Source organism: Penicillium rubens, assembly GCF_028828025.1.
Source record: "Penicillium rubens strain IBT 27055 chromosome Unknown utg000001l_segment0_segment0, whole genome shotgun sequence".
NCBI classification, from domain to species: domain Eukaryota; kingdom Fungi; phylum Ascomycota; class Eurotiomycetes; order Eurotiales; family Aspergillaceae; genus Penicillium; species Penicillium rubens.
The window spans coordinates 4,747,899-4,759,976 of NW_026890599.1; the positions used below are offsets into that span (position 1 = coordinate 4,747,899).

General features: G+C 48.4%; 4 protein-coding genes across 4 annotated transcripts; 1 reads left to right on the forward strand and 3 right to left on the reverse strand.

The window, feature by feature from the left end:
* Window positions 1–428: 428 nt before the first annotated feature.
* steA (sexual development transcription factor SteA) lies at window positions 429–2,774 on the reverse strand (the record flags this gene model as incomplete). Its single annotated transcript, XM_002557497.1, has 5 exons — window positions 429–675; window positions 727–810; window positions 909–2,432; window positions 2,490–2,589; window positions 2,645–2,774. 5 exons carry the CDS (start codon window positions 2,772–2,774, stop codon window positions 429–431), a joined length of 2,085 nt encoding a protein of 694 aa, XP_002557543.1.
* Window positions 2,775–5,833: 3,059 nt separating this feature from the next.
* Window positions 5,834–7,424, reverse strand: N7525_001852 (uncharacterized protein; the record flags this gene model as incomplete). The annotated part of the gene is made up of 2 exons (XM_002557496.2): window positions 5,834–7,311; window positions 7,370–7,424. 2 exons carry the CDS (start codon window positions 7,422–7,424, stop codon window positions 5,834–5,836), a joined length of 1,533 nt encoding a protein of 510 aa, XP_002557542.1.
* Window positions 7,425–9,577: 2,153 nt separating this feature from the next.
* N7525_001853 (uncharacterized protein) lies at window positions 9,578–10,016 on the forward strand (the record flags this gene model as incomplete). Its single annotated transcript, XM_002557495.1, has 3 exons — window positions 9,578–9,720; window positions 9,785–9,882; window positions 9,946–10,016. The coding sequence occupies 3 exons, from the start codon at window positions 9,578–9,580 to the stop codon at window positions 10,014–10,016; spliced, it is 312 nt and encodes a 103-aa protein (XP_002557541.1).
* Window positions 10,017–10,388: 372 nt separating this feature from the next.
* N7525_001854 (amidohydrolase) lies at window positions 10,389–11,981 on the reverse strand (the record flags this gene model as incomplete). Its single annotated transcript, XM_002557494.1, has 1 exon — window positions 10,389–11,981. One exon carries the CDS (start codon window positions 11,979–11,981, stop codon window positions 10,389–10,391), a length of 1,593 nt encoding a protein of 530 aa, XP_002557540.1.
* Window positions 11,982–12,078: the final 97 nt, after the last annotated feature.

Here is a 12,078-nt window from a genome sequence, read left to right on the forward strand (position 1 = left end):
CCAACTCATTTCCCATCGAGAGATAGTCGAACCTCTCTGATGCCCGTGCCCGCCAGCCAGCATGAAATGAATGTCTGCCAGCGCAACCCAATTCACGTGCAGGGCAGCCGACAGCAATAATACACGATGTTTCCTGTAACCATCGCACATCGCGAAAACCAAAAGAAACCGAACGAAATCAAAAGACAAATGGATACAATGTCAAAGACAAGCAAAGACATAACACGCGAACTATACACGAATATCGCGGTATGTGCAAGGCCAGTATTAGACCATGTGCGATTAAACAAGAGGCGATATAAAGCCTGAAACAAAAGACGCCTGTATGCGCCCGGAAGACCCGAAGAGAAAGGAGAATTGAAACACTTGCTCGGAACATCCCCGGCAATCTACTGTTTTGCATAGACACACCATGCTCTGTAGCGTTCTCACATGTGTTGCTGGAGGAGTTGCGGGGCGATCATGTGTGAAGTCGGCATGCCGGTCAGGGCGGACGGCATGCTCAAAGGAGCTGCCATCGACGTCATATTGGGCATGCTAATCATTGTGTGAGCGGGCTCCGGCGGGGACATATCTTCCCTGGGGGAACCGAATTCGTGTGTGTCATTATCCAGATCTTCGTCAGTTGGGGCAATTGCCTGACCATCCTGCTGCGCTTCATGGATCCGACGATGTCTAGCAAACATTAGTGAACGCCGTAAAAGAATGAGAACAATAGGAACTCACTGTGCAAGATTATCGGACCTCGAGAAAGCTTTGCTGCAGTAAGGGCAGGGGTACGGACGCTCTTGTGTGTGCGTTCTCACGTGTCTAGAAAAAGGGGTTAGTCGGCGGCTATTGAAACGGTTTCACGGCGCACGGTGCAGAATAGCCCCACCCGCGTGAGTCAAAAATAGGAGTAAGCTTACCTTTTGAGATGCTCTAATCTCTTGAAGGTTCTACCGCATGACGGGATGGGGCAAGAATGGGCCTTGGTGGGATACGGGCCCAACTCCATCATGGTTGCACTCCTGGCTCTCCGAGTAGGACCAGGCGCCGAACGCTCGGACCGACCAGTAGTATTTTGAACCGCAGTCTCGATGGCACCACTGCTTGGCAGAGATGTCAGATCATTGGTTTGGTTTGCCATTGAGCCTGGATGTTGTGCGGTGCTCTGGTCTATGCTCTGCAGCGGCGTGCCATGACGGGACATTTCGTGAAGAAGATCCTTTTGTGGCAGCATCGCACTTGGGTAAGTGCGAGCGATTTCCTGGGCAGCTTCATCCCCCTCTGCAACTGGAGCGACTGAGCTAGAAACCGAACGCCGCAGGTCACTTGGTCTGTGAGCAGCGTACGAGACTGACTGAGGACCTGGAGTTGTTGATTGGGCGTGAGCAGCACTGCCGGATGCAGCAGCACCGGTGCTGGGCGGGATAGATGACCTACGTCTGCGCTGCTTGTATGTTGGGGATCCCTCGATGACAGGATACGGGTTTGCCGAGAAAGACCGGGGCGCAGGCTGATAGTGAGCACTAGACAGATTCGAAGGAGGCAGCTGCATCATAGGGTGATAGGCGGGTCCACTTGAGATATCTGGAATCGCGGTGTAAAGTCCAGTGTCTTCGTTGGCGATGTAAGCTGGTTCTCCTCCGAGTCCGACGGAATGCTGCGGCGGGGTGACTGGTTCGAAGGACAGGCCGCGATTGCTGTAATCCTCATATTGCGAGGATACAAACGATGGCGCAGGCGAGTATTCGTAGAAGGTCGGCATGGAAGAATGGCGCTGATGGGGGCGGGAAATCGGCATTCCGTGACGATCGTACTGGATGTGGCCGTAGTCCTGCTCGCGCTTAATGATGCTCTGGACTAGATTGTTCGAAAGGGGCATCTGTGGGTGGCTGTACATCTGATTCCCCGAGTCGTCCTGGAGCAGGGGAATCGCTGGGGGAGCCATCTGCGGAGGAGGCATTGCGTCAACGGTCCGAACCACGGGGGAGTTGGGCTGGCCATATGTCGTACTTGCGTGGGCAGCGAAGGAGTTCAGATTCACTTGTTGAGACTTGGTCAATTGCTCGTACAAAGACTGGGACGAGTCGAATTCAAAGGACAGGGCCGGTTCGCTGACTGCGACCGTGGTGGCCTCCTGGTTCATTTTCTCGCGCTTCAAGTCCCGTTCTAGTGCATCGAGGAATAGCCGGTCGTGCGGCACACCGTACCAGTAAAACACCTTTTGCTTCTTCTGGGTCCGAATACAGTTGTTTTTGTACAAGAAGTCCAGGAACGGGCTCTTTGGATCCTCCAGGACCGCGTCTACGCCGGCCTTGAGATTTCGTAGATCCGAGAAAATGCCCTCCTCAAACTTTTTCGAGTTCTTCACCGGACGTCCAAAGGCTTGGAATCGAAATGCGAGGCATCGGACAATATCGGTACCGGAGATGTGGAAAAGACCGCTCCTATTGAGACCGGATCAGTCAGCTTCTCGAGACATCACGCTCCAGGGTGGGACGAACCAGTAAACACAAGAGACATAGTCGCCTGTGGGGAGCAAAAAGCGTCGAATGAGTTGATCCGGTTGCCAGTCAACGGGAGCTGACAGAAGGAAATATTTCACTGGCCCCATGTCAATACACTGCTTTGATGCGGGAGTAAAAACCCAAAGACATACGATTATCCACTTGCTGAAGAGCAACTTGCGCGTCGTGAGGTAGGCTTCGCTGTGCTTCGGTGGAGAGCATAAAGGTTTCAGGCTTTTGGGGTGGTGCCATAGGGATTTGACCACCTGGTTGAGGATACATTTTTATTTTCTTTCTGTGAGAAGCGCACTTTACAAATAATTAGCATTGAGGAAAAGACCGCCTGATAACGCATGCGCAAACAAGGAGGCGATTTGAGTCCAATCAAAAGAAACCCTCTGCGACTCTGACTCTGAGACATAGCTGCAAGACCTCGGACCAAACTCACCAGCTGAATGGTTCAACAGGATCGGAAGTGCGAGGATCAACGTCGCCAACCAGTCAAGATGATATCCGATCGGGAGAAGTTCTAGATCACACGCGCGAAAAGGGTAAGGAAACAGAGGAACCAGCCTCGTAGACAAAGAGAAAGAAAGAGAGATTGTCAGAGAATGAAACTGGACCAGCCGGTAAGCCTCTGGGAATTTTCGCGCGCAGCGGAAGAAAGAAACGAAAGTGAAGAGGAAGCTCGAGGATAGGGTGAAGGAAGAAGAAGGGGGGGGGAAGAAGTACAAGTCTAATAATAATCGAAGCTGGGAATGGGGGAAGCGCCTAGGGACGTCTGACCGGTCAGAAACTAGTATGTTATTTTGGGTTATTCTTAGTCATATCGGACGGAGGACTTATTATCCGCTGTTAATGGTGGTGGGTTGTGTTATTTATGTTATTAATCTGGTATTGCCTGTTATTTACATGGTATCTATCGGTCATTTACAGGGCGGAACAAGAAAAACATGTTTATCCAAACGGTTCAGGTACATTTACTTTTTTTATACTTCACTTATCTTTTGTTGATGATACATATAAAAGAAGTGTATCAATTTAACACACAATAGTTTGTTTCTCTTATAGTTTCTGATATCTGAATAAGACTTCTTGTCAACAAAGGGAATAGAACCCCCCTGTCTTAATTCTGTACAATGTTTTGTTTAGTATTCACAAAATTGATGATTGGCCCAATCTTCATAGTGACCAGGCTGCATAAACAATTGATAAACATATCACTTGCCATATTTAGAGATCCTTCTAGACAGAAAAGTCGTGTGAGTCCAACGGGAAAAAGAGGTGGAGACCGCCAAGGCTCATCAAACTGGCGCTGCGACCTGAAGCACCCGCCCTGTCGTTTCAGATTTGGTGTGGGCGCTTACATGCATTGAAACCTCCCGAATTTTCCCCTTTTTCTCCGACCTCTACGGAGTAGTGCACCTGGTATATAAACGGTGGCATTGGGGGGATCGCCCCTGCGGTATTTCGGACTTATCTCTTTTAGCCCAATGAGACTCGTCTAATGGGAAAAAGTACCTTGTACTCCGTACGACGTAGTATCTTGATTACTACCTATCGATTGTACATTCGCTCAACCCTCCTTGTACAGAGCACAGTGCTTTTTACTATGCAAAATCAAATAGACATGTATTTGTGTACCTTCACTCTTTACCTGTACTCTGTATCTGGTCCACATTTCCCCCAGCCAGCCATATCATAAATAAGATGAGCAACGGTCCAGACCACATGGACAGACAGGTACCGGAGCCTTCCTATAGGGCGAGCCATAGGATGGGAAACAAGGCAGATTCCAAGCTGGGATAGCACCCCACAGCAGGTGGACTCGGTAGACTACTCTGACTCGTGTATGGTTGTCAGAAATTTCAATGAGATCAGGATAGGTACGGGTCCGAGATGGTTGCACACCCATATGTCCGAAGAAAACACGATCATATACGGAGTATAGAGTTCAATCATGCTATTTCCATCCACGGAGATCATTATCAGATCACCGCATAAATGGATCTATGTGTCAGAATGTCTCATCCTCGAAAAAAAAATAACATCCGGTTGGATCTGACTAGATCGTCCTAGAACCACCAAACCATTATCGACCGCCCCATCAACAATTGCCTAGCGGTCATCGAACCAAAGAGTAAAATAAGAGCATAGGAAGAGAACCAAGGTCACCGTGTACAACGATTGCTGGTGTCTAACCCATCGGAGTCCTACCAGATCGAGGTCAAGATATGTACTCCGCAGACATATGTCCAGATCCACGATATCCATGAATCTTTATCACATCCTCATGAATATAAACTTTGGCTGCAGGTTTCAACTCTGACCAGGATTTCATGGCCCCAGGAAAGCAGAAGCCGTCGGTATTCACACCCAGCTTGTTCAAATGCCGTCCTCGGATGCTATTCTGAGTACTACGGAGAACGGAGTAGTCAGACCATCGCACAGGGCACCGGGAATCAAGCTGTTTGATCGTCCGTCCTGAAACGATCTAGAAATCCGACAATTCAGAAAAACGTGGGGACGTTATTCCTCTCCTCATGCAAGGAGCCTCATGCGGAAAGATATGTTGGTCGACGACCTATACAGGAAGAAGGGAGGCGGCCCGTTTATCCCCCTGTCGTTGGAGGAGCAAGACTAATGGAGTAATTCGGCTATTATCTGTGGTCCGGTCACTGAATCGTGGGTTGCGATAGTGGTGTTTTGTTGGTGTGGTGTTTTTTGGCGATGGGTCTTTTTTTCCCCTTTTTTTCTCTTTTTTTTTTCTTTTCCCTCCATTTTCTTCTGTCTGGTCAGTCTATAGTTGACCTCAACAAAACAATGTCAATCCACAATTACCACTTGCCTCAAGGACCCTTGGACGAACGTGGAAGGAGACATGTGGAGGTTAAGGGGGGAACTTCATTTCGGGCTAGCGTCGCCTCCTCGATCTATACCGCAATCTGGAATATCTCCGACGTTTCTCGAGTTCGATGAAAAATTGCCCCTGATTCAAACCATATTGATGTTTTGCTTACAATTAGATCCACTCGTCTCTTGGCATTCATAGTCTTGAATTCACTCCATGTGTTCTTGCTTATGCAGGGGTTTCACAGGTGGGAATGTCGTCTATAGTTTAAGGTTTGCCTAGGCTGGAACAGACTGAAACATATCAAAGTGCCTTTTAACCATGATCAAGTCTTTCGCCTAAATAACTCCTCGGAGTTGCGGATGGCCTTGCTTTACTTGTCCGCATGAGTCATGAAGAAGGCTGAATTTGGACAAAATAAAATATTCAGCGAAGACAGCAAACATACTCATAAGTCTGTTGATATGCGGGATGTGTCCTTCAAAACCCGTTAGACAGAGTCGATACTCTTCCTCCTTTTTTCCACCATAGCTTCCTTCATGAACGGACTCCGTGCACGGATTTCTCTACCCCATATAAGCACCAATATTGGCGCAAAAGACAGAGCTAACGCAATAAAGGCCAGTACTGTACTAGCCCATTGGAGCCCAAGATGAGTATACATGCTCATAGTAGCTAGAGGCAGAAACGCCGCCAGGGTGTTCTCGCCAGTAGCAATGATACCCATACAACTGCCCGCGTATTTGCTGTATGCATCGACCACATAGTCTGAAATTCCCGTCACGACAATGACACTACCGGCCCCTACCATAGCGAGACCAACGGCCGGTGCGATCCACGGAAAGTCCGGATACGATGTCCAGGCGTATGTGAACATACCACTGGAAATCCCGAATACACCGCCCACAATGGCGAGATACAGCCGAGCCTCGGGAATAGGCGTACCGGGGATTTCCTTATTGCGGGATGCCGAGTCGAAGTAGAGCTTTCCTGAGAACAAGGTGCACACCCATCCTAAAAGCTCCCCGATCACGACCGCTGATTGGACATATCCAGCTTGTGCTGGTGTCCAGCCATACAGCTCTTCGAATACCTGTTCAACGGATTGAGTGAACAGATACAACGTACCGACGGTAAAGGCGGACCATAGCGTCGATACAAACACCACAGACTCGGTGAAGAATAGGAAAAGAGGCCTGCTCGCGCTGTGGCCCACGATGCTCAAGATCGACTGGCCTTGCGTGTCGATTTCATGCTGGGTATAGGCATTCTTGCCTTCACGTCGCAGAGCCTTAGCCCGCCGCCCTAGTATTGCAATTCCACGACACTCCTTGAACAAGAAGAAGTACAGAGGGAAGAAAACACCATACCAAATGAGCTGGATATAGCCAATCCACCTCCACGTGAGGGCGTGGTAGATAGCAGCTCCAATAACGGGTCCAATGCTACTACCCACTAGGTAGGCAAGGATGTAAAGACTGACAGGGACGTTGCGACTTCGCTCCGTGTCCCAAACATTCCCAATCACCGTGCCAGAGGTATTGGCAAGAATGGAGACGCATCCTCCAGCGAAGAATCTCGTTATTACTAACGTGTAGAAATTCTGTGCCACAGCCTGCGGCACGACAAAACAGATGAAGGTCACGTACGTGCCCAGGAACACCCATCGCACACCAAAGTCCTCCATAAGGGGAAGGACCAGCAGGGAAAAACAAGCACCTCCAAGAGCCCACGATGTGACGGGCCAGTAGGAGTGAGGAAAATTGGCGTCTGAAATGTTGAAGCGTTCATTCATGGGATCGTGGGCTACTGTGATGATTGTGCCGTTGATCATGGTCATGAAAGTGGCGAACACGGCGAGAGCTGTGAGAAGCCATTTCTCGCACAGAGACCAGTTGTATGGATTTGCGGGATCGCGCGGACCATCCCAGGACACGATTGTAACATCTTTGTTGGGGTCTTGATGATCTGTGCTGCTGTTAGTCGATATTCTGGGTCTGAGTTGCTGGTGGTGTTCTAATTTTACCTAAGGTAATTCTCTCATCATCATGGCCGGAGATATCACCACGTGCAAACACCATTCCGATCCCACGCGACTCCACGAAATTCTTCAGGGCTGGTCTTGGTTCGCAAATTCTTGTTGTCCCCCTGTTCCGCGCGGGGATCCAAAGTGAGCCGAACTTGAAGATATGATGTAATTTTTCCCCTCAAAAGGTCGATATGGATCGTAGTCGCTAGCAGCAAAATCGGATTTCCTCAGCCTCAGCCCTTCAGAAAACAGAGAATTCAGCTTCATTTAAATACATCCGAGCTGCGCAAAAAAAAATCTGTGCGCGCCATCTCGACTGAGGATCCGATGATCCGAACTGAGTGATCCTCTCCCCACCAGAAGCCCGGTTCTCCAGACAATAGCCGCATTTGGACTAGTGACAATATGCCCCAGGGTCAATTTGAATTGACACAACGTGGTTGGTTAATGGCGTTGATCTGACCGGCTCTTCTGTTGATATGCTTAGATGAAGGTATTAGCTAAATGATCTGCTGCTGCACCCCACATTGACTTTGTCCCTACAGGATTCATCCCGAGGCGGGTTATGTTCGGTCTACCTGCCCGATGCACCTCGAACTGGTCTAGAAAACGATCTTTTGCTCGGGCTATCATTATCGTTCCGCGTCTTGCGATCTTTCAGCTTCAATATCGGATAGCTAATCGTTCTATATTGTACCTTGTCTGTACCAAGAAGCCAAGACGTAGTGGGGTCCGAAGGATCACCTTATGAAGCCAAGAGAATGGCTTAATTTACTTTAATCGGAGCATTTTAGTAAAAGGAATGACTCTTCAAGTGACTGGAGTAGTCTTGTCTTCTTCAGTCTTTGTCCTCTCTCATAGCCGTGGTCACCTTCTAACCTATTATACAAATCGACTAACCAAGTTTTGTAGAATCATAACCCTATTTATTAATAGCACTTGGTAGCCGCTTCAGCCGCACATGGGTTATTCACGAACTTCCGGAGTCAATTTTCCGTAGGAACGTTCCAATGATCAAAGCCGGTGCAGAAACGGAATCTTTTGAATTCGGATGCGAGCTCTGGTTCCTAACTATTTTGTTGTGGGTCGATTCCGATCGCATTCCATTGCCTAATAGATACTAGTAACTATGCTTTCTTATTTAGGAAATTACTTCCCTGTCTGCATGTATATACACTCAACAAAGGGACAAACTAACATTGATCAGGTGGACCTCAGAACTAATACTGGGTTAGATAAAATCTTCATTCGACTCAAGCCACGATGAATTTCCCAGTTAGCAGCAGGCCGGCATCGTTGTGGCGTCCGTCAATTACTGTCTGGCTCTACTCAAATGATCATGCCAATGGGCATTCGCGATACAGGAAAGTCAGGAACTGAACTCAATTTTGTTGTCTTATAGTATTTGCCATCTTCCAAAACCCCCGCGAGATCTATGCTCCATGGCAACTAACCTGTCATCTCGGCTTCGGAAGGAATTTACGAAAAATGGCATCGTGTATTGCGAGGAGGGCCATCGCTGAAGCGTTGCTTTGTGAAGGAATTAGAGAGAAAAGACCTTTATTCCTAAGAGATGGTGCTGACTTGTCACATACTTGGAAAATCAATGCTATTACATCCCATCGATATCTAGAAGCCTTGGGATTTTCCCGTAATGGTTCCGACTCGAGGATAAACCAACAATACATATCTAGAATGGACGATGAGGATCATATATCTATATTTTTACATCCCCCCTCCACTTATTGTTTCATTCCACAATGCAAATCACAATAGAAAAGGCCAGAATATTACTAATTTTGCCATCTTGCGGCCCATTGACGAGCACTTGACCTCATACATAGTTGGCCATATAAACTACTTCGCCTCGTGTAACGAGCAATTCAGCTTCAGGTGAGTACCACAACAGTTAAACCCCTTTCCCCCCTTTTTTGTTTCTTCATGGTCAATAGCTAGGATGGCCGACGTTCATTGTTCAAATCCCAGGATCAAAATGGATCTGATAGGTTCGCCAGAAGTGTTTATATCATAAGTTTGCCACGCCCAACTTATGACATCGAAGACTCCCCGCATGTAACATAAGATAAATAGTTTATTTTCGCTCAGTTTCCAACATATTTCCAAACAAATTCGCTTGTCAATACTCCCACACTATCAACCCTGCATTTGCCACCACTATAGTCTACACAATCTACACACTCGAACATGGTCAAAACCGACAGAGATCAAAACCCCCTAGATCCCAATTACGAAAAGCGCCGCAGCTCTCTTGGAGAAATGGAGAACCAACAGAAGAACCAATCCGATGCCAAATATGAGGATCTCATGGTAGACAGAGAGGTCGCCCCGTGCGTTTAGACTACTTCGAAGTTCGCCCAAGTATCCCCTAACTGACAAATTCAAATATAACAGGTCTGGCCGTGAAACGTGCGCGGAGCTTGCACACCAACATGCCTTGGAAGGTGTGCACAAGAGCACAGAGCGTCGGTCTTCACAGGAGGTAGATCACAGTAGGTCTTTGCTATACCCAAACTATCAACCCAGGGATCTTTATTTGTACTAACGAGTATCAGCTTCCTTCCTCTCTGATATAAGTACCGACCGTGGACTCCAGGAACAGCAACCTGAGAAAGTCGAGGAGTAATTGGCGTTCATTCACCTTGTTGGACTTGGAACTACACTGAAGCTCTGAGGGACTAGATCGGAACTAGGAGTTATTCCGTCATGATGCGATGATAAGCTGTAAATTAAGAAATTGTCAATCGATACTATATATTCCACTCATTAACTGCACATCGCAAATTGAGATAATCGTACATAGTGATAGTCGCAAATTGTTTCGTGAGGCAAAAGCGTGTACTGGTGATGTCACCGTGATGTTCACCCCACATAGAAGCAGAAACGTCATAAGGAATAGTAAAAGCAATGCTACTAGAGATTTTTCTGTACACTCGTGTATTCTTTTTAATGTTCATTTAACTGATTATGAATCTATAACCCACAGCTATCAATAGCTTCATGAATCAAAAACCTTCTTCCCCCGATACCAAGTCTGGCAGACACGCGCCTGAAGCAATGTCTCCGGAGTCCACTGCATATCAACAACCAAAAAGTCCGCATATAATCCCCTCTGCAGACTCCCAGTCCAGGAATCAGCAAACCGCGCATAGGCCGCACCAGCCGTAGCTGCCGTAGCTGCCTCAACCAAACCCAACTTGAAATGCTCGTTTACAGTATCATCCATCTCAGTCTGAAGCGCCGAGCGCCTCGTAGTAGCATTGTAAAGATTAGGGAAAGGGAAATGAGCTGCAGTAGGAGCATCAGTGCCGATAGCAATAGGAGCACCTCCATCTTTGAACTCCTTGTAGGCGAACGCGCGCTTACAGCGCTCGGGGCCCACAAGACCAGGCCAGGCCTTGAAAAGCATCGGATCAGAGTGCACAGGCTGGATCGAGGCGGTAATACCCAGCTGACCGAGTCGCTTGGCATCTTCCGAGGTTGTCAGCTCCAGGTGCTCGATTCTGTGTCTCCGGCCTGGCGTGCCGACTCTCGACAGCACGTTGATTGCTTGATGGATGGTTCTGTCGCCTATGGCATGAATTGCGCATTGGATTCCCGCTGAATCGGCGCGCTGGACTACCTCTTGGAGCATATCCTCCGGCCAGATTGGTTCGACGGGATCGGATTTACCAGTGTACGGTTGGAGGAGAGCGGCAGTGCATCCGTCGACGACGCCATCGCAGATGAGTTTTATTCCGAGGACATGGAAATCGGGCTGGTTGTACTCCTGGTGTAGCTGGATTGCTCGGTCCAGGTGTTTGAAGTTGGCGTTTTGATCCGCTGAGAAGGGGACGAGCCAGTGAACGCCGATGTGGAATGGGATGGTATGATCGCGACGGTAAAGATTCAGAATCTCCCAGGTTCCTTCGTCCATGGCCATATCCACTACTCCGGTATACCCGGCAGCGGTGTACGCAGCAACTGCAGTGTCCAACGCACTCAGTTTGTCTTCCGTGGAGGTAACACTTTCCAGAAATGGCCATGCAAGGTTGACAACAGCAGATTCGTCAAGTAGTCCTGAAGCTCTTCCACTTTCGTCGCGGTGGATTCTTCCACCGGGGAAATCGGGGGCAGTATGAACCCCCATCTCATCGAGAGCAGCTGCGCTGCACCACATGGAGTGGAGGTCGAAGGAATCAATGTAGATGGGACGTGGGTCGATACCATCCAGCATACTTGCTAGTGCAACTCCATTGGTAGATGATTGGATCCAGCCTCTACATAAGATGCGCGGTAGAGAAGGATTGGCTTCGGCGTAAAATTTGATGACTGCACGGATCTGATCGAGTGAGGTGCATGCGATGAGATCGGCCTTGCGCAATGACTGCCCGTAATGCAGGAGGTGTACATGGGCGTCGATGAAGCCTGGAATAACAGTCCGATCTTCCAGGTCAATGACATTTGCATTTTCTGGGATAGTTATTCCGTCGAGTGAGCCGACATGAGAGATCTTGTCATTCTCGATGATCATGCCCTGGGCAAAATTCTCCTCATTATTCGAGGCCTGCGAAGGGATGAAGATACGCCCATTCTTGAAAACGGATGTCATGGTTCCTAGTTTTCTGTAATTGTTGAACCCGCGTGGAGATTTGCGGCGATTTCTACAGTATTTATTGCTTCTTGCGGGGAAGTCGGAGTGTTCTTCT